This window comes from Hypomesus nipponensis, chromosome 6 (assembly GCF_054491055.1).
Source record: "Hypomesus nipponensis isolate SF chromosome 6, ASM5449105v1, whole genome shotgun sequence".
In the NCBI taxonomy this organism is placed as follows: Eukaryota; Metazoa; Chordata; class Actinopteri; order Osmeriformes; family Osmeridae; genus Hypomesus; species Hypomesus nipponensis.
The window spans coordinates 7,621,535-7,648,311 of NC_140366.1; the positions used below are offsets into that span (position 1 = coordinate 7,621,535).

The 26,777-nt window shown below is 42.0% G+C and overlaps 1 protein-coding gene across 4 annotated transcripts; it reads right to left on the reverse strand.

Moving 5' to 3' along the window:
* Positions 1 to 26,020, reverse strand: LOC146286829 (protein LBH-like). Of its 4 annotated transcripts, XR_014758369.1 has the most exons (6): positions 25,816 to 26,020; positions 21,451 to 21,563; positions 19,655 to 19,823; positions 19,201 to 19,375; positions 10,893 to 11,009; positions 1 to 90 (listed from the first exon to the last, which is right to left on the reverse strand). XR_014758369.1 is itself a non-coding variant. In XM_084699212.1 (4 exons), exons 2-4 carry the CDS (start codon positions 21,535 to 21,537, stop codon positions 19,314 to 19,316), a joined length of 318 nt encoding a protein of 105 aa, XP_084555338.1. In that variant the 5' UTR covers positions 21,538 to 21,563; positions 25,816 to 26,020; the 3' UTR covers positions 17,380 to 19,313. The 4 variants fall into 4 exon arrangements, 1 of the variants encoding a protein (XP_084555338.1); XR_014758370.1 differs by lacking the exon at positions 10,893 to 11,009; XR_014758371.1 differs by lacking the exons at positions 1 to 90; positions 10,893 to 11,009 and adding an exon at positions 17,380 to 18,741.
* Between the last annotated feature and the right edge of the window lie 757 nt (positions 26,021 to 26,777).

The following is a 26,777-nucleotide window of genomic DNA, read 5'->3' on the forward strand; positions in this document are numbered from 1 at the left end:
TATTGTACATGTTTCATTTATTACGTATGTCATATAGATCCATGAAATCATCTGTACGGCTTCAGGCCAGGAGTTGAGCAGTGGTGCTGCCTGTAGGAGAAAGAATTACAAAGTCAAAACTTAAAAACAAAGAACCAGATACTGTAGGAATTAAAATTGATCAAATGACGTGTAAATGTTACTGATGTGTTCTCACAGAGATCAGTTTGTGAGAGATATGATGAGACACATCGCAACGTTAATGCCACAGTTGTTAAAGGGAAATTACCTGTAAAATCAAAGAATATCAAAATAGACCAAATAGTGATTGCTGGTCAGTGGTGAGTACACTTGTCATCATAAGAGCTAAAAAAAATTTGATTAACAGGATATGGAAAAGGTCAAGATTGGGGGTTAAGGGATTAGCTTGATTTTAGAGCCTACAATGCCCCAATATATTCTTGATAACCAAGATGATTTCTGGGCGAAAATAATACATTTTGGCGTATTTTTCTCCCATCTTGTTTCACAGTCCACCTTTACAGCCAATTTATTGTGACAGGATTATGTTTGTGTATCTAATGTGGAAAATGGGAATCTACTTAAGTCTTTAACATTTTACAAGTGTACTAATGAGTGGCTGTGTGGCCATTGTTGTACAAAAGTTAATAATTGTTCGAATGGAGACTGTACTCTTATCAAACATTTTCTTATCTTCCTCAGACCAAGCAATTAGTCTTTGGGCAATTAACTTTTGAACCATGCTGCCTCTCGTATTGGTTTCTTAGGACCACTTGAGAGAACATTCTGGGCTTTCTAATGATGTAATGACAACTATGTCTGGAATTGCCATTTTATTCTAGTTAGTAAGAGGTCAAATATGTTCAACAATTTTAGTAAAAGGGAAACATTTTCTCCCTTATGAAGATGTTGTGTAAGCTAATGAGACCCTTTGACGGTTGTTTAGCAACACAGACAGCTCAGTGCCAGTGGAATGTCCACATAACATTTTGGAGCAGCCCGCTACTTTCCAACCAATTGTGTTCTAGCAATATTGTTCCAGCCAATCAGAAATGCATGCCTTCCTCCTTGGTTTATTTAGTGAAATCACTGTCAATCAAACTCAAGTTGGAGGAAAGCACGGAAGTGAAGATAAGTATTGGGGATGCTGTTCCTTAGAATTTATTTTAAAACTTTACCTACTGCAGCTTCAATTAAGTTATGCTTAACACATATTAAAAGGTTATTTTCCTTTAATAGTGTTTTTTGATCCAAATATCTATGTTATATAAGATTGCAAAACAAAAAAGCTTGTAATTTGATGGTCATGTTGTCAAATAAACCAAGTTTGTTTATGGATGATAATACACATCGTAAAAGGTCATGTTGGTCATGGATAGAACCTGAGAGGGTTAGACAGACAGACAAGTTATTACAGTAGATTGTTAGAACACAGCCATCATCTGTCCAGAGGTCCACAAAAATGTAATTGCATACTACATGGAAAATTGATGTGTGGAAACCTACAATTTATATGCAGATCTAAAGACCTATATCTTATATAAACAAAGACACTGTTTGCTGTGTGGTTGAGCGTAGGGGATGCCCTGGGGAGACCTACACCCATTGTAAACAAAGCTCTGAAACAGAAATATTTCTGCTCTCATAGAGATACCGTAAACTGCCAATGGACAGAAACAGTGTTCTTCTGTAGAGGTGAGGGTGTTTGGACGTTTCACCAGGCAATAATGGCATGAAGCAATGAATATGTTGATCTTGACCCTCATGTACAAAGTCACATTTAAGTTGGAAACAGCAGGAAAGGAGATTCAAATCAACATGATGATTTAAAATGCTACAACCAATTCCACAAACAGATTGTGATCGAGCGTGAGAGGAAAAGGATAAGGAGAGAAAGAATCTCATTGAAAGGGATATGACAAGGGTAGAAAAAGTAGAAGCTTGAGAGACTAACAGAGAAAGACAAAACCACTGATTTGAAGGAACAGATAAAGAGGGGGAACAGATTCATTTAGGTTAGCCTACCAAAAGCAATGAATTACAAACACTTTCTCTCTTTAACCCCGTACGAAACTAAAAGGCGATGGACTTTGACGCAAGAATAATCAAAAAAGATTTCCATGTTAATGTTTTTTTTTTTTTAAGCCAGTCATTAATCTAGTCATCACTAATAGGTGATTTAAATTGCCAATTTGCTTCAATCTGTAGTCTTTAGACATTCATACCTTATTACAGTTTTTTTAATGATACAATCATTGTGCAAGACATGAAAGAATCAAAACAGCTGTCATATTCAGTGTTTGGCCTTTGTATGAAATGACGGTCTGAAGTTAGAGACCCATCAACATCCACAGATTCATGTAATACGGACTTCCAGTAGACAAAGTCCGAGGTTACTCATCTTGGTTGGCGGCCAGACCTTGTGTCCATCCTTGGCTGTGGGCCGGCTGTGGGCCTTTCTGTGGCAAAGTGGGCATGGAAGATTGAGGTCAGGCCTTTTGTGACCTGGAATGATGTTGTGAATGAATCATCCATCCCAGCCTAGTACTTTGATTTAAATGGCTGCAATACAGGGTGCAATCACAAGCGAAATTGTTGAAATGTGGGTCTTTGTGGCCAATCCAGCCTGCTCGATTTGATCTCAATGGATGTGTCCTGTTTTAAAAGCCTAAGGGTGTTGTTACATTGTTTGTCTTTTCCCGTCCTCAGTCTGAGAAAGAAAGAGACCGTAACAACCCTCCTACGAACATATCTTTCATGTTTTGAAGAATAGCAGTACAATCTACTCTGATAACTACGATTAAACTGCACTCCTTTTTCAATAAATGTGTTGAAGCTACTGTAGATACTCTGACACAACCAAAGGTCGATAAATATATTGACACAGGATATTTCTATGCACAAAAAGATTGACAATGACTGATCATTTAATACTTGCTTAAATGAAATACCTGCTGCATTTATTAGGATGACATTGTCCTCTAGCTACCGAAACCAGAACACACTCATTAGATTTGGAAAAGTAGAAATTGATTGTCCGGCTAAACTACTGATCAAAAATATATATTTTATATTATCAAGTAATTGAAAGACATAAGAAACGGTCAAATGAGATGAAATCAGACACTTGCCCTCATAAATTATGACGAGAACTTAGGCTTTTAGCATAAATGCTAAGCTTGCTTGTAAATGGGGGTCACGTTCAAATTTTCTTAAGGTCAAACGGAACAAAAGAAGATTGCCCTGAACAATTGGTCAAATCATTGAATTGGAATGTCTCACGCGAATATTCAAGACAGAATGTCAAAGCTGGTGGAAAAGCCAGTCGTGGAGGGGTCAGCAGGTGAAAATGTGAGGGAGAAAGAAAGACGCCATGGAGAACTCGTTTGATAGGCAAACGAGACATGACGAGTGTCTTCTTGTTAGCACATGGGCCTGGTAATTTCATGCTCATCCTTCTAGTCTGAATCACACACTGCAGACAACTATTTTTGTCTTCCTTGTAATGCTCAACTGTCTGCACCATGAATCTGACCTGGACCTGCTTTCTATGTGTCAATGTTCCAACAGACCGTGTTTTGGTTGCAAATTCACTATGTGTTGTGATTTACAGTATTCATATATTTTTTGTCTTATGTTATGAATTGAATAAAAAATGTGTAATGTAGAATGATACCAACTGATAAGATACAGATTAGCTGACATGCAGTAGCTAGTATGAGGGAGGGATACAGGGTAATGTATATTAAAAGGTCTGGTTCAAATCTCCCTCTGTGCATGGCTTTGGATGAAATGTAAATGAATGCATTAAATTAGTTCAGATTAATACTGCAGTATATTAAATTATATTTCAACATAAACAGCAATGATTACAATTGGAAACCCCTGAAAAAAAGTACCTATTTGTTTTATTGTAATAAATAATGCATTCAACTTGAAAGAATTAAAAGACATAAAACGGTGGCATCAGCCTTCTCATGTATGATAGCATCAGGCTGTGGAAACTGAACCACAGCAAACATCCTTCACCTAACAGGAATGTTTTGGTTATTTGATTGAAGCGCAGCAGTACATCTAGGTTATATCAATGAATCGAATCATAGTTGCTTGCATTCGGAGCATACTGAGTGACTTCAGCATTGTTTATTAGGTGTTTTCTGCAGTACATACTGTACTACACAACAAGACTGCTAAAGATCAAAGGTTATACCTGAGTGAAGAAAAAAGACTGCTCTCCAGTACATGTAAACACACAAAAAACATGTACAAACACACACACACACCCACACACGCACACACACACACACACACACACACACATGCACTCTATTAGTGTAAAATGGGCTTCGCATCAATATTCAGATGCTTAGGTGACCCTCGTAAAAACCTCTTGTGTGGCTTAGCAATTTCTTTCCATTATTGCCTTCACAATACGCCATCAGTCTACAGTATCTATAAATAGTTGCATTCTGTTCAAGGCCACTCTTACCTTGAGTGCAGTTAAGATTACTTGTTTGACTCAACTTGCACATAAAATAAATTGAATGTCTTGAGGATACAGTTAGATTGCATCTTTTTCTTGATTGCATCACCTAAATATGGTTCCTTGAAAAATTATTCTCCTTTTTTCTTCCCAAAATACTCAAACATAAAACCATTGTCACCTTCTAAAAGCTGATTTGAGATTTGAATTCTGTGGGAAACTATATGAAAGAATAGGCCAGGGGTCTGAATACTTTGGCAAGGCACTGTATATGAAAAACTGACGGGTGACAGATATGAAACTATTTTTTTGAAAAAGTTAGTGCTTTAACATAGCACGATAATTCACATGACTGGAGAACATACTTATGAAGTGAGATCAGTCCTTTGGAGCAAGTCCCTGAGAAATAAATCAGCCAATGTGACCGTATCCACGGCGATGCCACTCTCATTAGAGCTGCTTGACCGCAGACTATGTCATTGTCCGGATGCGCCCGTCATCTGGGGGTGGGAAAGCCATGGCTGGGGGTGGTCTCTCTCTCTCTCTCTCTCTCTCTCTCTCTCTCTCTCTCTCTCTCTCTCTCTCTCTCTCTTTCTCTCTCTCTCTCTCTCTCTTTCTCTCTCTCTCTGCCAGTGAGCAGTGAGGAACTATGATAATTGTCATAGTAACCAGAAGGCAGTCCCATAATCAGCCTCCTGGTGTGTGGCTGTGTGTGTGTGTGTCCTAATCTGAAAGGCTGGCATACCCTCATGTAGATGTGCTCATTATCATCTGCAATCGAAAAGTCTTTGTCTGGTCTTCTCCCTTGGTGAGCGCGGTAGAGCTACCAAGGGCTAGCTACTGATGTCTCGTGTGTGTGTGTGTTTGCCTCCATACACAACCACACACATGTGCGTGCGTGTGCATAGTGCGAAGAGGTATTCATACTTTGGTTAACATGTCTCAGTTCATTGTGTCACCTTTGAGATGATGTATGACAGACACAGACTGTAAACGCAGACAATAACTACGTGTCAAATGTTCCAAGTTGGATAGGTGTTGATTGGGCGGAGTCTCTGTGGTACCCTTTGGGCCTATTACTGTATGACTAAAAGGAGTGTTCCTTTGGCAGGAAATGTCCTTTATGGAAAAGGCCAGGAAGTAAAGGATTTGCATATGCATGCCAGCGAAATAAATTTGAATGATTTAACTGAGCCACATTTCAGACCCCAGATGGCATGAAATACTCAGAAAACATCTGCTTAATGAACAAACTCCAATGAAAATTTAATATAAAGTCATTGGCGGCAAATTATTCTTTTGTACATTTAAAATGAGATTACCAGGCAACTCTCTTGTACATGATAGATGGTCGCATGGGTTCTAAAGTCCTCACATGCACTTGACAGTTCCAGCAGGACAAAAATAGGACGTTGCAATGGTGTGCCGCCACACTTGGAATGTTATCAATCACATATGGCTTCTGAAGTCTCCTCAGGAAATCCATGGTCGCAAGCTGGTGAGATGAAAGCAGAAAAAGGTGAATGCATGCTAAATGAACTCACAAGCGATACAATTTCATCTTTTTGATCGCTGACAATTTCCCATGCGAGGCGAGACTCTATTTGCATTCATTTGATCTTGATGGCAACGTTTTGTGTTTTGTTTGTGGTCATGAATATCAGACGAGATGTTGCAGACATGAATTGACATGGCTTGAACTAGAAATATAGTTCAGGCTCATTTTTGTAGGTCAACCCGCCATGGTACATGGGCACACAAAATCTAGCAAAAATGTGTGTGTTTGGGTGGTGTGTATGTGTGCCTATGCATGTGTGGCGGTGCAGGGGTACAGCAGACAAGGTTAAATATAAAGGCTGATTAGAATGTATAAATTTTAATCTGGCCCTCTCTTTGTGTCTTCTCTCTTTCTTCTTTTACTCTCGTCTTTATCATTCATGCACACATTTTATCTTTGCCTCAGAATAGTCCCTCTTTCACACACACACACCCCTCCTCCCTCATCTCCCCTCACTGCCTTTTATCCTGTTTCTCTTTCCCCCCCTTCCTTATCTGCATATTAAAAGTGTTGGGGGGGGTCATGATGATAAGGGCTACTGTGAAAGCAAGATCATTTACGTGGGATTCAAATAGGTTGACCCCGTCTTTTGCTTGGCGCTCGCTCTCTCTCTCTCATCCCCGTCTCTCCCTCTTTTTCGCTTTCCCTCTTACCCTCTGCCTTCCTCTCTCTCTCTCTCTCTCCCTCTCTCTCTCTCTCTCTCTCTCTCTCTCTCTCTCTCTCTCTCTCTCTCTCTCTCTCTCTCTCTCTCTCTCTCTCACCTCTCTCTCTCTCTCTCTCTCCCTCTCTCTCTCCCTCTCTCTCTCTCTCTCTCTCTCTCTCTCTCTCTCTCTCTCTCTCTCTCTCTCTCTCACTCTTAAAACCTCTTTTCCTCATCTCTTTCTCACACTAACAATCTTGTCTCGATTTGCTTCTCTTGATGAGGTGGTGATGGCGACGGTGATTGACGATGCATATTCAACAGGCCTCTCTTGTACCTGACCCCAGACAGAAATTATTGCAGCTCCTCAGTAACAGGTGGATCTGGCAGATGTATTAACCAAAGGTTAACACACTGGGCCGTATTATATCTATTAATGGATATAATAAGCATGCTGATTCTACAATGATTATTGTTGACCATCCATTTTGAAACCTTGCTTCTTTGTGGTGTTTTAGTGGTCTGTTTGGCAGTTCATTATTAACTAAAGCTACCACAGTCACCATAGTGAAATGGACGTAACAATTTACTTAACCATGTCAACAACAAAAATATATACAATACAAGTCAAAATGTGTCAAAACTTTTGACTGGTACTGTACATATACAATAAAACTGTAATAAGTTGAAGATAAAGCCATATAATGGCACAACCTGTTTCTGCATTACAGCATTAAAGAATATAGTCTTCTCGGTCCCCCAATATTGATCACTGGTTGTGAAAGCCTCATCCACCACCCCTCATTTTCACAAAAAGTTTTACTATTATTGGTTGTCAAATGTGTTTGTAAGTGACTTGACACATAATCAAATAAACGCTCCAGCACCTCGCACTTCTGGCTGTATACTTTCTTTCCATCAGTCATTTGACCGTCCCCATGAAGGGTCAAACAGTGATACTATATTTGCAATACGTTAAAAAACAAATGGTTTTCGAAGGTGTGTCATGATAAATGCATTGGAGGAGGAAATTCGCAGCTTGTGCTGTGCTAGTGCTGTTTAGAAGAGCCTCCAGCTGTTTCCCAATACTGATGGAGGAGAAGGTTAAACACATCGTAACAATGACAATAATGAGGTCCCCTCAGATTTGCTTGGGAGGAAGGCAAAACTTGGGAGCTAAGCAGGCTAGCTGTGCTGAATAAATAAGTGAATTCATGCAGCAGATGCTTCAATGGAATGCTAAAGGCTCAAGAATTGGGGATCTGTTGTTGAACTGCTGTTCACTGCTGTTGTTGACAATGCAAGACAAAATTGTTAAATGCAGTAGGCTATTTTCCCAGTACATCTTGCGAACATTATTATTTTGCTGATTAGTTACTTTCTAATTAGCAGGGAGTATGGAGGGAGATCAGTCCTTTGGGGCAAGTTCCAGAGAAATAAATCAGCCACAATGACCTGGGGTTGGACTGGGGTTGCTCTACCCTCTCAACCCGAGGTTCTGTTAACAACAGAGAGGAAGAAGTTTCCTTCAAAGGAATCAGCCTGAACACAGCACCTCTTCAAACAAGCAAGAACACAGCAATCCTCTGAAAATCCCCCAAAATACAATAACTTTTGACTTGTCCTCTGGGTCCTTGGAGAGGTTGAGGTCTGGGAGGAGACTCTGAACTGAACCCAGAGACGGGATGCTGGGATGTCACGTAGCTGCCTGCAGCTGTTGCCACTTCGGATCAGTTTGGCTGTCGTTCAGATGTCTGGGGAAGATTACAGTAGGAGAGAACTGTGAAGCGTGTGTACCAGATATCACACCGGGCACTTGTCAGAAGGGCTAAGTGTGCTTCTTTTGTGTACGACTGTGCTTGTGTTCACTTTTGACACGATCTCTGCGTATCAGCAAGAGCAAAAGAGGCGTCTGCGTCCCTTACCATGCAATATGTGTGTGTGCACTTGTGTCATTGGGTGCATGGGTATTACTGTAAAGATGTACACAAGCCACAAAGCCAATTGGAAGGAGCTGGAGAGATACGCTGTAGAGATGAGAGAAGCCACATTGGACTTTCCACAAATGGAGCTTTCTGGAACGCTGGTGAGGAGAAAGCCATTGCTGACAAAAAAAAACGGCCTTTAGGTCAAATCCCATGTGGAGTTGACCTAAAGGCCTGCTGGAGGAGGGTAAAAACATGATGTAAGATTCTCTGGTGAGAGGAGAAAAGTTCACCTCACCGAAAAACCATACATGTGAAGCCATGAGAACACTCTTCCCCTTGGTAAAGCATGGTGGAACCAGCATCGTGTTTACATGGATGCTTTTGATTGGCAAGGATTGGAAATCTGGTGTGGATAGGAGTAAACATGTATGGATCCAAATACAGTGATATACTGGCCAAAGCATGTATCTGGAGGGGTTTACAACCAAGAACCTGAATGTTTAGGGCTTGAAATAGCTGTTCCCCATGTGGTGTTGATGTCACACTTATACATGGATGTTGGGTCTAATCTTAGGGACACGGCTTGTCTGTCTACCAGCACAGCTGGACCCCCCCCCTCGCTTCTTTTTCCATGCTTTCAGGGTGAGATGTTTATTTTGAGCTGTCACAGCAGAGTGTTTTGCCCGTGTGTGTGCGCGCTTGAGTCTGCACGTGTGTGAGTGTGTATCTGTGGGGTTGTCTCTGTGCCTAAGCCTGTGTGTGTTTGTGTGTGTGTCTGTGTATGTCTTTCCCAGCTTCCTTCTGTCTGTCAGATTGCAACCGCTAGACCAACCCCAATTAGCCCCTGGGTGGCATGGTGGAGAACTTGTGGATAAGGGGGAGTGGGTGGGGTGGGAGTGGGGGGCAGATAGTGGGGGGGGGGGGGGCAGAGGGGGTGGCACCCTAGACCCCCTTCCTTGTCTTCCAGACACATTAAAAAAGAGGGCTGATGTTTGTCTGCAGTGAGGTCTTTGAAGGGCCCTTAGTGGGTCATTAATAGCCCTCCGGTTTCTCTCCCCCCCCCTCTCTCTCTCTCTCTCTCTCTCTCTCTCTCTCTCTCTCTCTCTCTCTCTCTCTCTCTCTCTCTCTCTCTCTCTCTCTCTCTCTCTCTCTCTCTCTCTCTCTCTCTCTCTCTCTCTCTCTCTCTCTCTCGCTCTCTCTCTCTCTCTCTCTCTCTCTCTCTCTCTCTCTCGCTCTCGCTCTCGCTCTCGCTCTCGCTCTCGCTCTCGCTCTCTCTCTCTGTATCTCTCTCTCCCCCTCTGCCGGCACCTGTGTCTCTAAAGAGAGAATGATTGTGAGGAAGATGGATGGATGGAGGACATGCTGAAATATTCATAGGGATGAGGGATCTGGTCCAGATAAGGCTTCTCTCTGGGGTGATGTTATTGAGGCAGCCATGTCTCTGTCTATGTGGCCAGTGTAGGTGAGGGCTCGAATGATGAGGACAGGAAGGTTGTCAACAGTTGAAGGGATCTTGTGCTGACCCTGGAGATGAATACACCAGTTATTGTCTGAAAATACATCCAGGGTTCTTTTTCGGTTCCATTCCCGAAGAATCATTCGCTCCTGTCGTTGACGCCACTCAGATCATTGGCACTTGTGTTCTTGTCTAGAATATTATAGGCTAGAAGAGGACATTTCTGGCCGTGATAACCTCGCCTCCGCATAACAACACAAGACTCTATCCCATCTCAAATCTCCTGAGAGGCCAAACCTTCTGGTGGAAGTTATCATATTGTGTGCTGGCCCGTGTGGTGTTTCATGACCCAGAACGAACAGGAGCACTGTGTGTACTTCTGCTTGTCTCTCTTTCTCACATGCCAGGGAAATCTCTGCTGTTTTATGCCCGTGAACTTGCTGCATGGCAGACTTACCAATTGAATAACACCTAAGTGTACTACGTATACTACAAAGTGTGCTAACTACCTTCAGTGCACATGGAATACCTGTGTTGCAGTGACATGTGTAGACCATGGTACAGCGGATGGGGCCTCCAGGGGTAAGTGGTTGTGAATATTGATCTTGTTTTGGCAACATCCTTCTAGGCCTAAAGTCGTAAATTAATGAGTGATTTGATTATGATAGATAGAGCACACAAGCAGGGTGGGGAGGAATCCACCTGCTATCCACCTAGTTGTGACCACTATTTACCCAACTTGTATCCTATTTATCCTGCCCGACCATAATGTATGTAGGCTATAACTTGGCTTGAAATTTATATCTATCACAATAGCTGTAGGTTACCTGTCTGAGGGCAGCGATACTGATCCCAGCTGAACTGCTGCACTGCTGCTAGCAGGGGGGACATCCAGGTCGGGGTCGTCCGTGGCGGACTTTGTGGGCTGGCGACTAGTTGATGGTCTAGTTAAAAAAGATCAGCATATGATTTTGGTATAAATTGCTACTTTTCCACAAAATATGACTGAGATAAATTTGCCTTTTTAGGTGTATCAATAGCATTTGACACGATGAGAATATTATGAACATTTCGTATTTTACAAAAGAATATCCAGGGAGTTCAGTGTTGGGTCTGAAACTCGGACGGGGGCCCATTAAGTAACGCGTGTATGTTTTGGGACCGGCTACGGGCCCCGACACCCCACAGGCCCAGGTGCAGCCGCACCTGCTGCACCCCCTATAGTTACACCCCTGGGCATGTGAATATATGTTGCACATAATGTATTCACCTACTGTGGTAAACGTCAGGGAGAGGTGAGGGAAGTGGTGACTGAGGGAAGATATTTGGCAGCCCGAGCCATGTAGGGACTGACTGCAGCAACAAGACAGGCTGTGTCTCGTTAAGCGATTAATTGATTGGGCGTTTGTATATAAGAAGGGAGCGTGACCAGAAACTGTGATGTATGTGACGGATTAAATATACTGATTATATATCTGCATTGAAATTGGACTGTGTGTGCTGGTTTGTTATTGAGATTGATTGTGTGGAAACCCGACACCCCTTAACCTGCTACCATACATACATACATACATACATACATACATACATACATACATACATACATACATACATACATACATACATACATACATACATACATACATACATACATGCATACTCAAGATTGAATATTCTGAAAATGTACATATACACTCACATTAGAACACACACACAAGCACACACTTTTTGCACAAAGCACACAAATTGAAGCTTTAAAAACACATCTGAACACACTTGCTTCCCGAGTGTTACGTAAGAGGCATTTCCTCAATAAGCTGTGCCAGGAGGTGTGACCCATCTTTGGCTACTCTCAGCTGGAAGAAACCCCTGGGTTTGACATTTCCACTGCAAATATCAGCCTCCACCTCTGTGTGACAGATGGGAGGTTGGTGGGGGAGCTGGCGTGAACTTTGACTCAGCATGAAGCTTCTGGTCCCAGCGGGCCAGTGTCACACAGACACACACAGGCACTTAGGCACCTACGCACTGCGGCACAGACACACACACAGACACACAGGTACATGCAGCTAGCATGCCAGTAATACAGAATTGTCACACAGCTACTCTGATTCAGACAGAAACACATACACACACACCTCTCACAGTGTATGTCTCCAGCACAGTACGTATGTGGCCTCATGCTAAGGATTGAAATGAAAGGTAAGGTCACCTGGCGCGGGGTCGTGAGAATGTACAGGTGTGATGCGTGTGAGCCCGCCTGCCCAACCAGTGAACAGGAAGATGACTGCCTGCTTTGTATTGCATGTGTGCATTTCCCGAGGCACACAATTTCACTTTTTCTTTTGAACTTTAAGTTCTTTACATTGATACTTTGATAAAGATGTTATTGTAATAAGTATGGACTTTTCTTGGTGTGTACGAGTAAAACCATATTTTGTCCTGCTCTGTCACCACAAGACAATCAGCCACTGTGATTAGTTGAAGGGTAAAGGACCAGTGCTAAATTTAAATGAAAGAAACATGACTGAAACCTTTATGTTGGACCCTGTGCTCCTATCCATTCACATCCTCCCACTAGTTGGGTGAAAATGTCCACTGAGCATAATATTGTCCCTTTGAAGATCCCCTTAGCCTTGGCCTTCATCGTGGCTTTGAAGTTCTATCTTTAGCCTTTCTGTGACGAACCCACACAAGCATCCTGCTGGAAGGTTGTCTTTGATTGTGAATGGCACGTTTGTTCCTTCTTGAAGTGATGTAGCGGCTGTAGTCCAATGACCCAGGTTGGAAATAGGCCGAGTCGCCACAGCTAACTCATTCTAATCTGTCTGGCATAGTTTGTGTCTAGTATGAAGGAAGTATATTATGTATTAATCTGGGTTAAAGATGTGCTCCATCATATATGTTGATTGAGGAAATGCAAAAAAATTGCAGATGTTTGGTTACTCAAGGACAGACAAGCCAATGTGGCTTTTGTACTTGGTCTGAAAGGGACCAAGATCATTTCACAATGTCTTAAACATTGAGGTTAGATATCATCTCTCATTCATATTTATTATTATCAGGGATGAATTGGTGTTTGTTCAAAGAATAATCAATACAGCTTGTATTATGAAAGTAAACTAGTGTTCAACATTATAGCTTGTGTTACTGTACATAAACTTACCTTTTAAAGCCCAGCCAAATCTGATACTGATACTTATGGAGTCTAGTGTTTATGGATACTGTCAAGCTGTATGTAGGCAGTATGTAATGTAACCTTTCGCAGTTGGTCACAAAAAAACACAGAAGTCAAACATGCATTCTTTTTAAGGCACAAGGGGCCAAGCAGTTCAATTATTCCCCATGTGACTTTATGCTTAGTTTCTAGTATAATGCAGTCGATCCTTAAAGCTTAGACTACAAAGCGACTCTAATCACAGGAGGCATTAGTCCTTTCACCAGGTTGTTTGAATAAACCTATGCCCACACACCAAAGTCCCTAATTAGCATGCTGGTATGACTAAGCTACATATGGGTGACTGAAGGGAGGCTGAAAGATACAATGCAAAGTCCACTTACAAATAGGGTTGAGAGGGTTGAGTCGATATTTAGTAGTGATTTTTCAACGTGGACAAATCTGTATATGTGCCAAGCCACTGAAAACCTTTCATCAGCTTTGTTGATAGTTATCGATGATCACATTTCCAATCTTAGCAGCTGTACTCTTGAGGATTTGGGTATTATCCCTTTTTCTAAAATACGATAATAAGGTAATATTGTAAACTATTGAATAACTATATCATTATACACATAATGGTCACAGACGTTAATGAGAGGGCACTCATGTCTTTGCTTTAAGCGTCCCATAAGAAATGCCTTTGGGTGTGTGATGAATGAATGCACAAGCTTTTGATTTTATGCCTAACACAAACCTTCACCTTCACATATTCTAAAGTATCAAATGACCCAGGATAAATCTTGTTCCTTAGTATCTTTTTGGTGTTAATGGTGATAACGTCCATCTAAATCCAAGTTCCCAAAATGGCTGACACAAAGTGTGAACTGCTCATTTGTAACCCTTTCTGTACACAGTACATACTTTAGTCCAACTGATATGACAAGAAACGCCTGGTTCTCAACAAGGAAGGTTCCTTTAACCCAACCACTGGCCAGTCTAACATAGGCTGTGCAAAGGGAGTCCTCATGTAGATATCTGGGGTCCCTCTGGTCTTGAAGCAGAAAGAGTAAAGAATCAGAGTGTTGATGGGAATGAAATGAGGCGTATGGTGATTTTACACCCCGACACCTCAGGTGTCAGAGCAGCAATTTATTCTTCATATCTCTCGCATAAACAGCATGCAAATATTTAGCGTCCCTCTCTCTGTTTTTTTCTCATTTCCCATCCCTCAATCTCTATTTCCTCGAAATCCTCCCTTTTTATTTTTATTTTTTATTGATTTATTCATGCTTCCTGCTGTTGTGCCCCCATCCTCCCGGTCCGCTGGTAAATTACAGCTCCTCAGCATGGCCTTTTCTTTTACCAGACAGCAAATTAGCCATAGCTTTAAAGTATCTCATAGGGGGAGACAGCTTTCATCAAAAAGGATATTTCAAATGTATTAATTTATTGTAACCTGGTGGAACTCAACCAAGTACAAGAAAGAGGTCTCAGTGATCTCAAATAGAGGCTAATTGCAAGGGTGTTTTATTTTTCATAGGCTTCTGTTAGAGATCCTTGCACCAGAGCTTTCTGTCTCCTCTGCATCCCCTATGGGTTTACAGGCAGTCTAAATGTGTTCCATTCATACAACATTAAAGGACCAGTCAAACAAAAATAACCAAACAGTCTGGGCTGCCAGATAATAATTCACCATTCGGCCTCCCCACAGTCACTGAGTCATCTTGGGGTGCCCTTTTCTATTTCAGACAAGCTATGGACAGCAATGGTTACACATATTTAACAAATAACAAGCAAGCTAGCAAAAGGCAAAACTGTTATCTTTAACAAACAATTGACTCCTATGCTGACAAGGTATCCTATTGGTGGCCAACACTGAAAAACATTCTACTGTCTGCTATTCCAACCAATTCTACTTATTGCAGGTTTGTTTATGATTGGTTAACATTTGCATGAGTGGATTAGTTAATTGATGGGCACATAATGTCTAAATGTTTTTGCTGGTCTCCTCTTTTAATATGTGCCTCAACTTGAGACAGGAGTGTCAGGTTAGCTCTTCCCCGAGCGGGTTTTGACCTGCTAAGGGCAGCTGTCAAAGTTTTCTATCCTTAATTCCAAAGAAATTATGAATTGCTGTGACTCATAACCTTATGCTACTTTACGCTTGCCTTCACAGGTTAGTGAATGTAGAATTTGGCTCATCCCATTCCTTTTCTTGACGGCTCTTAAACTTGCCCTTAATTATTCACCAGCAGAGACTACATGCTACTTCTTGGTATTGCAGCTGCCTATCAGGATGCAGTTGATTGGACTCAATCAGGTGGCAGATGCAGTAGTAATGTTATTCAGCCCATGTTGTGTAATCTATGAATGTGACGGATACTCTGGCTTACATACCATGTGTAATAATCCTCCATTATGAATAAAGCCTCTGTTTCTAACTGTAAGTCGCTCTGGATAAGAGCGTCTGCTAAAAGACTAAAATGTTTCATGGAGCCATCGTGACCCAATGTGGAACGGATTGTGTTGACGATCCACAAAGCAAAATCCATAATCCATCTCTCTCTCCACCTCATTCTTTCTTTTTAAGTCTCACTCTCTCACTCTTTCTCTAACCCTCTCTGCGTTTCCCTGGTTCCATTTTGAGAGCCAATGCTGCACTTAAACAACAACAGCAAACTCATATCTCTTTCTCTGACACACACACATACACCCCCCATACATCCCATTTACTTTCTCCCTGGTTCCATTAAAGTTTAAGAACAAAAGCTGTACTTTAATATCAGCACTTCCGGTGAACCTGATAAATACTGTATTTGGCCCTTGAGCCACCACACATCTAGCAATGCTCTTCCCCCCCTCACTCCCCTTCTTGGCAGATATTCAAGAAAAGATCAAACACGATCTGCCCTTTTTAGGCGGGAAGCAGGATAACAGCAGTAGTGTGATGTTTTCAATTTGCCAAACGAGTATAAAGATGGAAGCACCGCAGCGTTAAGTGCTTGGTGGCGAGGGCAGGAGAGAGTCTCGTCTGCACTGCCTGCCTGACAGGGAGGTTGCCGTGGTGATGGCGGCAGTTGATGTGACAGCGAAAGACGAGTGCGCCCATAAGGGCTCTCCAGCAAACAAAAGAGAGGAACTGAGGGGGATGATAGAAAGAACACCAGAGAGGTAGAGAGAGAGAGAGGTAGAGGGAGGAATAAGCAGAATGTAAAAACACATGGGACATGGGTATTGATTAACAAAGCGTGTCAAAGAGGGTTAGATTTGGCAGACATGAGGAGAAGGGCTATGAGGGATTTGGAGGGATTGGTTTCAAGGATCATTGCATGATAGGCCAGACTGGAGAGTCGCTCTGCTTTTTTATCTGCTTGTTAGTCTTCATAACTGTTATCTGTTGCTTTGCATCATTGCTGTGCTTCTCCAACGTGGGGGAAACATGCATTACAATCATATTTTTTGGTTTGGCACTAACTAAAAATGGAATGAAACGAGCATTCATTTTGTGACTTGGTGTAAGGACAGATTGAGTTCTGTGCTGGGATTTAGGAAGTCAGTTTAGTCCAAGTTCACCTCAGAGTATTATAGCATGCATCCCAAGTGTAGTCCTTGCCTGCCAGCGTGTGTTAGGTCTAGTGGACAGGACTCATCTCCCTACAGGCCTCTGAAAGTACATTGGTAGAGGAACCACTCAGAATGCCAAAGACACCTGTGAACGAGCAGCCGAACGAGGACAGTGAACGCTGGCATAACCAACAACAACAAAAAAGAAAATACATCTTCCTACTCCCCAGAGAGGCCTGGAAGAGTGTGTGTGTGTGTGTGTGTGTGTGTTTGTGTGAGGGCCTAACCCCTGTGCCAACACGGCTGCCAATTCAGGTGTGCCAAACCGGGGGAGCCAGTGGAGAGATGGAGCTGATCATCAGAGTGGGCAGAGCTGACGGGGCATATGGTGTGGATGATACGATATGAGTAGAGTGGCAGCTGCTGTGTGGCAGGACCAATATGGCCTGCTCACGCTCCTGTGTGTCAGTGGGACGGACCACACAACAGCACAACAGCACTTGAAGCTCCATCAGAGCTCTCTCAGGACTGGCTGAGGTCATCACCCATTATTGGAACGATTATTGAACTAAAAGGCAGAAAAAGGGACCTTCTGTCTTGAAAGTTTATTATAAACAGCCAGGTATCTTACAGCAAAACACGCACATAAACATAATTACCCAAAGTGACAATGCCCAAAGCCTTACCACAGTACCAATAAATTCTTACAGACCACATTTTTACCATATCTTGACAAAGTATGAAGCTGTAAGACATTTGTTTAGTCTACAAAAAATAGAATATCCACTCCCAAATAAAGGAACATACTGTATAACGCTGTATTCACACAAACGGCTTCTACATGACACCAATGTTGTGCGTCATTTAAGAAATCACAAACAGTATATTACCATGACTGTTGTCTTACGAAATCACATACATGATTTGCACACTTATAGTTTTACAACAAAGTTATTACATTGTTGGTTATGGAAAGTTTTATTACTCGTAGAAGATGTCCATAGATGTATTGGAGCTACTTTGTGTAGAAGAGCAGAAGGCACATACCTTTGAACAGAGATGAATCCTAGGTGCAGTTCACACTAAAATAGAGTGACATATAGCTTTACTACAGTTTTTACAGTAATCGAATCAACACAAGCTAAAATCACTCCTCATGTCTACATGAGATGTTCAACACGTGGTGACAGCACAAATCAACCGATTCCAAAAACTATTTTGTGCCTTGTAATATTGTTGTCAATTGATGTTGGTCCGAAGCACACACACTGTTTTCGTATCCTTTCAACAAATAAAAAAGGTTATTGCACGTCCTGCAGACCTTGTGAGACACCACTTGCCTGTTTCTAACCCACCTTCACCATAACAACGGCAACATCCTGCCTGAGCTAGAGTACCAATGCTGCCAAACATTATTATCCCACACATGTCCCTGTGAAGGAAGTACATGAGTGGGATAATGAATAGCCTTAAATACAATTGAAGAAGTGCCCATGTAGTTTCAGAGAGAAAGGCAGGAATTGAAGATTCTGATGTGTTTTCAATGAATGTTGACTGACTCTAGTTTTATTATGTATGGCTCAATACAATACAGACTTTGGTGAAAAACTGAAACACATTATGGGGACTGGTATGTAAATGTAATAAGGTCATCCAAGTTTTTGACCTTATTTGCTAATTATTTGATCCACAATTTGACCACCAAGACAATGTCTAAAGTGCTTCAGCATCTATGTTTGTGCAGTAAAAACATCCCATCAAAAATTCCGCCTATCAGTGATTATATGAATCAGCTAGAATATCTGGATAGGATAACGGTTCATTAATGAACATGAACAAAAGCCTAAGGAGCAACAGTGCAACACATATTAAATATGATGATATGACCTTTTCAGGTGAACATTGGTCTTGACATTTCAAGTGATCCATTGTTTTGAAGCTCTATGGACTGGCTTTGGGGAAGGTAAAACATCAACTAATGAGAATCTAATGATACAATGTGTTTACAAATAGTGGTTCAAAAGCTATGAATCTATTTATTAGTAAAGTGTACAGTAGGGGAGCAGTTGTAGTTATGTAAAAGACATGTTCATCAAGGTGTATATCTGTTTCTCCCAAACTCAGTATGTCTATGCTCTTCTCATCCAGTGTTAATCTCAGTACGGTATCATAGACTTTGGTCTAGGGCAGACAGATTCAAATTATATTTACAGAAAAACGCATTTTCGATTCACAACTAAAGACGACAGAACAAACTCTGAAAGGGGTGTGTGTAAAAACGTTGTTGTGAAACCCCATCAATAGGAAAACAAGCAACAAGATCATTTACAGGAGCCACTTTAGAGTTTGGCACGTATTAACTAATTAAGACAGTTGTAAAGGGCTCTGCCCGGTGTGGTGTGGAGGTCTACCGATGAGTTGGTTGGACTGGCGGAGACTTTGCCATGAAACCACTTCCTCAGGCTGCAGTCCGTCATGGAGACATTCACAGTGAGTGGCTGGTTTGGGGCCAGCACCGCAGAAGTCACTTTGAAACTCCGTCCATCGTTCTGTCCAGGTGCTCGTCCTCAACTGGATGTTTCTCCTCTGCAATGAACGCACACACACACAAGGGTCTCTTTATACACGTACACAAACACACAAACACACACACACAGACAGGCCTGGAACTACATGAGGGGAACACCCATGTGTGGGACTCCTTCCATGGTTGTGGGGGCAGGATTCTTATAGAGATCCTGTCCAACGCTGTCATAGGTCTATGTTGTCAGTCATTCTTTCCTTACATCTCATCGAAATTCAAGCTCTATACCAGTTAACACTGTCGTGTTGCTCTGTGCAAAATGGGATTTGAGTAGTTCTCACCTGCTTCCTGGGCTTGGGCCTGTTCAGGGTCGACCTCCGTGGAACTGAAATCATCTGGGGGCCAGCGGAGTTCCCCGCTCTCCACCTCTCCGCTCTCTGTGGGCTCGACCACTATGGAGGGCAGCCGCTTGGACAGTTTGGGGAACCGCTCGTGGGAGTCCGGAAAGATCTGAGAGGAACAAAATCGCACTGGGTCACCAACGGTTGGACTCTTTTCGAGGGGGGGGGGGGTGGTCATGCGGGTCCTCGCTTATTCCTCTCTGCATCATCTTCCCAAAACAAGCCTGAACGTTCCATTCCATTCCTTGAACTGCTTGCTCAATTTGGTCTGAACATGTTGGTCTGAATGTTCATGGGTATGGCATCATCTCTGAGAGGACATACCATGCATGTTGGTAGGCCAAACTAATTCCTCAACCTCACAGACCACCTTAATTTCTCTCAGGGTTGTCCAAGTTCCAAGAGAGGAAAGCAGAAGTTGCTGAAAGATCCCATCCCAACCTTTTACAAAAGCTGACAGCATAAACATTCATCACAGCTCTCCTGACAGTCACAACTGGTGATAACATCTAGAAAGGTAGCTTGTTGACTGAGGGAAAGGTGGTGACTAGAATGGTAAACAGCCAATTGAAACCATAAATATATGTTTTCAACCTTCTTCGCAGTCTATTCACTCTCGCTGTAAAATTAAGTTTAATGCTAAGAAATGAATAGAAGAAAACCAGGAGTTTTGAATTCAGCGCACGCTGCGAGCGTGACATCTTCCCATGAAAGCCAAGTCCTCACAGAGCTCTGAAGGGCTTTAACGGACAAGAGGATGTGAGTCCCAATTTGTGTGTGGCGCAATTACTTTCGTAACACCATCACTCCAGTGGAGGAAGAAGGGTGTCAGTGGTAGCAGACAAGCAGAAACCTGCATCAGCAAATAGGCCAATCTGGTCATCCCAGAAACAAACTGGATTGGCTGCTCTCTTCCTGCAGACGCAGACCTATGGGAGTCCTCCAGCTTCTTGTACAGTGGGTCCCTATTCAACGAGCCAATTAAGACCTCCCCATGTTCTTGCTCCTCACAAACTAATGACACTCATTTCCTGGGTGGATTGTGACCTTTACTGTGGAGACACAAGAGAGCAGCGAGTTGTCTTTTCAAGGACCCCTTTAATTCATGGGGTCTTTTAAAAAGGGGAGAAATTTGTCTGGAAAGGGTGGGTAGTGAACGAAATGGGGAAGAGGAACAGATGGTATTCATACAGAAGTTTAGTCAAAAATAGATTCTGACAGCTCAGAGGAATGGAGAGATGTTTGCACCTGTCACAGGTAGGAGACACAGGGAGGACACACAGGTAGGAGACACAGGGAGGAGACACAGGTAGGAGGCACAGGGAGGAGACACAGGTAGGAGACACAGGGAGGAGACACAGGTAGGAGACACAGGGAGGACACACAGGTAGGAGACACAGGGAGGACACACAGGTAGGAGACACAGGTAGGAGACACAGGGAGGAGACAGAGAGGAGACAGGAGAGTCGAGAGACTGGAGGCGATAAAAATGCAAGTATGTGCTTGTATTTAGTTTGTGCAAGTGTTCTCTTTGCATGTTTTTGTGTGGGTGAGAGTTAGAGAAAGAGAGAGAGAGAGAGAGAGACAGAGAGACAGAGACAGAGACAGAGAGAGAGAGAGAGAGAGGGAGAGGGAGAGGGAGAGGGAAAGAGAGATGGAGACAGTGACATTTGTAGATTTGTAGAGTGAACTAGCTCTTCTTTTTTTTGCTGTTGTTTGTTTGGCTCATATCCTACCTGAAAGGATATGCCCTCCTCTCCAGAGGCTCCGCCCACTCCGAAGTCTCCGACCGTCGAATCACAAGTGTTCATCACTTCTGTCATCCTGTCAGGAAGCCTCAATCAACAGCCTATGCAGGAAGAAGGAAGTCATTCCTCAGTTTTGACACACCACAAGCCACACCTCAAACTCCAAACATAATACTCCTAATATTATATTATTGTTACCCCTTACACAGAGGAAATGATATACCCGTTTATTTTACCACTCACAGGATTGACAAAACTTCACTGACAAAAACAAAAGGCCCTCTTTAAGTTATCTTTATCCAGAGTTGTATATTCAGCAATCATTTCACCAAAACATTAAAGAAAGTTCTCAACTGGATTGGAAACTTCTAGCTTCAAGAATAAGGCCGCAATGAAGCCCCTTTTTGGATTTTTGCAACCTTGGTAGCCTAAATTATGTATACTTTCTTCAATCTTATTCAAGTGCTTTGGAGTGCGAGCAGGACCATTGCTGCTCTACTCGTGGGAAGAAAAATGTTCATACAAATGAGCATTCTTTTTATAGAGAGGATCATAGGGTGAGTTAGAACATTGTTTCTGAGACCAGGAACATGGAGGTAATAGATCAGTAGTGGGGAAGCCAAAAGTTCAGATTGTCATGATCGTATTTTTCTTCATGGCTAAAGTTTATAAGCTTCATTCTTGTTCAACCTATCGTTGGAAGGTGTTCATCCATACTATTTTCATGACAGTAAACTATCAGCTATCACCTGTGTCCTCTTGAAAGACAACAGCAAGCAGGAAGTTAGAAAGTATTACAGATAGATGTCAAACAGGTTTATTCAGTGGTGCCTGAATAATCATCATTATTCAGGTTTGACAGTGACACACGTTTACCGAAACACAACTGTTACATAACCATAACTTCCCTGTAAATGTTTCATGCTAACTTAAGTAACCCTAAACCTTGACCGTGGGCAACATTCATCTTTTCTAAAGTAAACTCTGATGTTTACTCATAGTGTTTTTTATTACCTCTAAATTAGGCTTAATTTGAAGTGGGTCAGGGGAGACAATTGGACCACTGGCACCCCGGAGGGTTACTCAAGTATTTGCTTTCTGGGCCAACTAACACAACTGATTACAACTGATCACATGCTACCTTACTTAACACTATAGTTTCACATGTTGTGAAATAAGAGCTGAGGAAAATGACAAAATCCACAAAATCAATACATCCCACACGAAAAACTCTTGTTCGTTCTTGTCCACTTGCTCAATGATAGCTGATGCAACAGTGTAACTCAATAAATGATGCGTGGTTTGTATGGAGGGTTGGAACTCAAGCCTCACGTTTTTCCCCTGGTTCCAGCAGGGATAATATGAAAATGAGAAATGATTCAGCTGGACATCAGCTGGGCCACTAGATACTGATGAGTCTGTGTGTGTGTGTGTGTATGTGTGTGTGTGTGTGTGTGTGTGTGTGTGTGTGTGTGTGTGTGTGTGTGTGTGTGTGCAGTGTAGTGTATGGTGGTATGGACTGACTAATCTACTGATTGGCTCCCCTCTGCTAAGCGACGTCTCCACTACAAAGCATGCACGTTTCCCCCAGTAGTTGCCACGGAGACATGGCAGGCGGCATACATGCATACATGCATACAAGTTTATTTCTTACAAGTGCCCTACCCATGAAAACTCTAAATAGCCCATGGGAGCCAGTATAACAGAGAAAGTGAAGTTGTCCGACCTGAAAATGTCTAAGCGCATACCAAGGCGCATACCAAGGCTACAGTTCACAGCACAAAGAATCCATGAAAGCGTTGGTTTGTAGGTCCACAACGGCAAAATAACATTTTCTATTTGTATATCCTCCTTGCTTCCCCAAATGTATATTTGACTATCATACCTTTATCTCACCCATTGTAGTTACACGATTCTGTCATAGATATAGTACTCAAATATACTTTGTCTGTATCTTTTTTTAAATTCTTAAATGGACGGTGTTTTTGGACAGTTGATGTGTTATTCAGTGCATGTATTCCCTCCCCCTCCAACCAACCTCCCAAAGCTTCCCATAGTCGTTGCACTCTGACATGCTGAGATATTGGGAAAAGGACCTATTCTCAGACTGCATTAGCTGACTAAACTAAAGCCTAGGTCCTCAAGTCAAAAGCCAACTCATCCTCCCTTACGCCTCTCATTGTGCTCCACTTTTATCCTCATACCCTCATGACTCAAGCCATGTTTTGTTGTAAATCAGAAGTGTAAGACGACTTCAATAAATTGAATCAATTTAACCAAAATCGAGCACACCTGGTTTTACGTTTTAGCAACTAGGACCTTAAATGACTGCTAAGCAGCTAGTAAGTAGAGTCAGGTGTGCTTCATTTGTGACACAGCAAAAACAAGCAGGACAATATGTTGCAGTTTTCCTGGAAAAGAAGACCCAAGTCTTTCAGACCCAAGTTAATCAATCAATTTTCATGACATGTACCCAATATCTCTACCACTTAGAAGGTTCCCCTTAACCTTTAAAGGCATTGTTTCACTTCGACATAAAGAAAAAGAGCACATTTTTGGTTTTCAGACAATAATGTGGATTCGTTAGCTTAGATGAGAGGCTTGCGTCCAATATTTACTTCTTCTTGCATTGCAGAATCCAACTACTCCATTGGTATCAGTACCGCACACTCTGAAGGCATCAGAGCCCTTGTTAGTGTGCAACCTTTTCATTAGTAATGATTGAGTGGGACAAACAAAGAGGGCCTTGAGTGGAGGATCAAAGGGCTGAAAACACGTGCTGGCAGTTGGCATTTTGTTATAAAACTAAAGCCAGATACTTTCTGTGGGCGTAACGGCTGGGTGAACAAACTCATCATAATATTTTGCATCTTATTAACTCTTTTGTCTTGATCGTTTTTTGGTAACGAGATTATTCCTCTCTTCGGCTGGTGTGGCCGGTGTGGTTTGTATCTGCCTGCCTGGATGTCTGCTTGGATGCCTGTATTCCTGCCTGCCTGCCTTTCTGCCTGCAAGTCTTTATCTCATATGCATTACTGTGTGCATGTGCACAATTCGTGTGTGCGTGAGAATGTGTTTTTTCTGCAAGTATTTCTGTCTATGTGCCACACGTTCCCTATAGGGCCACCCTGACTATTCTTGATTGATTTCCCATTCTTGACCGTGGAGACGTGCAGGCGAATGACCGAGAAAAAGCCAGCCATTGATGCAGTTCACTTCCAGCTTCCTATAAGTGTGCACATAGTGGCTCATAAGGAAGCAATGACGGAGAAGCATATAGAAGTATAGAGCAAATATTTGTCTTGAATAATTGAGCAGAGCCAAGGAGAGTTCTGCTTGCTCATGGCATCATGGAAAACCATATTCAAATCTATGGAAATTATAGACTTATCACAGTTCGCTGCCACATTTACATGGTGAGGAAGAAATGGTATCATTTATATTGAATCATTGCTACGGCTTGATAGCGGCATCCAAAATGTATCATCATCACCCCAAAGTAAGCTAAGTTTAAAGTGATAAAGGGTTATGAAGTATTTCAAGAAATACTCAAATGACTCTTTATCAGTCCCACAACTTTGCATTACCATCACACTTTCATTAAGAATTCACTTGAATAAAAAATAAATCCAACTAGGATAGGATCATCTGACAATAATGTTAGACCGAATAGTGTTAGACCATTTTTGTCTATGCGATGTAACCCTTCAGGGATGCGTGCAAGCTACCCCCGGTCATTGCCAGGTGCAATTCAAATCCATGCAAATGAACATGTTTTTTCATATTACAGTCAGATGTGAAACTAATGTCTAAGTTAGGCTTAAAGGCACCAGCCTGTGCAGACTCATGTTCATATTTGTCTTTACCAGCAGCAGATTATAAGGCATATTATATTACATCATTTTGCAATCCATTGCCAAAAGAGGATCACAGGGAGTCTGTTCTGATGCCAGATATGTTGTGTAAAAATGCCCCAAAGCCAGCCAGGTCGTAGACTAAGTGAACCGTGGTCCACATGAGTTATGTATGCACTAGACTGTGTTCCTGTTGAAAATGTGAGTTATTTCCCCCCAAAAAATCACAAATATGTCTACAAGCAAATGTCCAGTTTTCTGTCTGAAATCCTTTGACACCAACAAACCAAGTTACCATATGTTACATCTGCCTTGACAAATATATCAAATGTTATGATTATACTATCAGACTTACAGATACTGCTATAATTTTAAATTACTTCCATCATGTTTGCATCATCCATACATAGTCATCTGGCACAGTAAAGTTGTGATTCGCGGTTCCCGGCAATGGATTAAGAGTCCTCTAGAGTAAGCTCGAACATCAAAGGACACATACCTTTGTGGACGTCGACTATTTTGTAGTTTTGAAAGAAGTACTCCAATATGGGAGTTGAGCTGTTGTCGTCTTGAGTTATGAGATATAACACTATTTTTCGCTCGCTCTCTGAATGCGCACGGCGAACTTCCAATTCCACTGTCCAGTGGAGACAATATCTTCAGGTCACTGGAGCGTCTGCTTTAAAGCCGTGTGTGAGTGCGAACGTGTGTCATGACTGAGTGAGCGAGGTAGCCCACGAAGGGAGGGAGGAGAGGAGGAGGGATGGATAGATGGATGGATGGATGGCAAATAGAAGATTGGGTGTACACATTTGCACATTCTTTTTTTCTTAAGTCATAGTAACTTGATATAATCCAGAGCCAGGTCCAATATTTGTTTTCTTGTGGAAATGTAACATTTAGATAAAAACGAATTTAAGAGTATTTGAGAAGCTGTCCATTTTAAAAGAGATGACTTTATGATCGTGAAACAATCTGTCTCACTCTCATCCATACCACTTAAGGGAATCAACCGTGTTCCACATGTAAAGCCTATAATTAGCCTACCAGTAATCAAGAAATCGTGATCGCACCATTGGACAAGCGTGACATTGATTTAATGTCAAGAACTCCCATAATTTTCGTTACTTAATTATTCAAATAGAAGGATTAGTGCATTCTTTTTCACAGCAAACATCAAGGGATAAATGCAGAAGGCGTTCAGAAAAATATAACCTGTCAGACGGCTAGCAAACTGCTCACTCATGTGGCACTATCCCGCGTTGATGTAACAAAACATATCTTGACGCCACCAGATTGTAAATCAAGCTCAAGTTAATCAAATAACTTGTAATTCAAGACTGACAGCCAAAATAACCATGAGGTTAGGGCCTAATAGTTTGTACATAGAGCAAAGACAATAGACAATTTTCAGTGCGAGTGTTTACAGCAATACATAATGGAAATCAATGTCTGATACCA

Bases quoted from the DNA above. Each gene is read 5' to 3' on its own strand.
- LOC146286829 (XM_084699212.1), bottom strand. From the start codon at position 21,537: ATGACAGAAGTGATGAACACTTGTGATTCGACGGTCGGAGACTTCGGA. The intron at 19,824-21,450 runs GTAGGATATGAG...TGTTCCTCTCAG, and splicing joins AGGAGGGCATATCCTTTCAG to ATCTTTCCGGACTCCCACGA. The intron at 19,376-19,654 runs GTGAGAACTACT...CGTTCATTGCAG, and splicing joins GGCCCAAGCCCAGGAAGCAG to AGGAGAAACATCCAGTTGAG.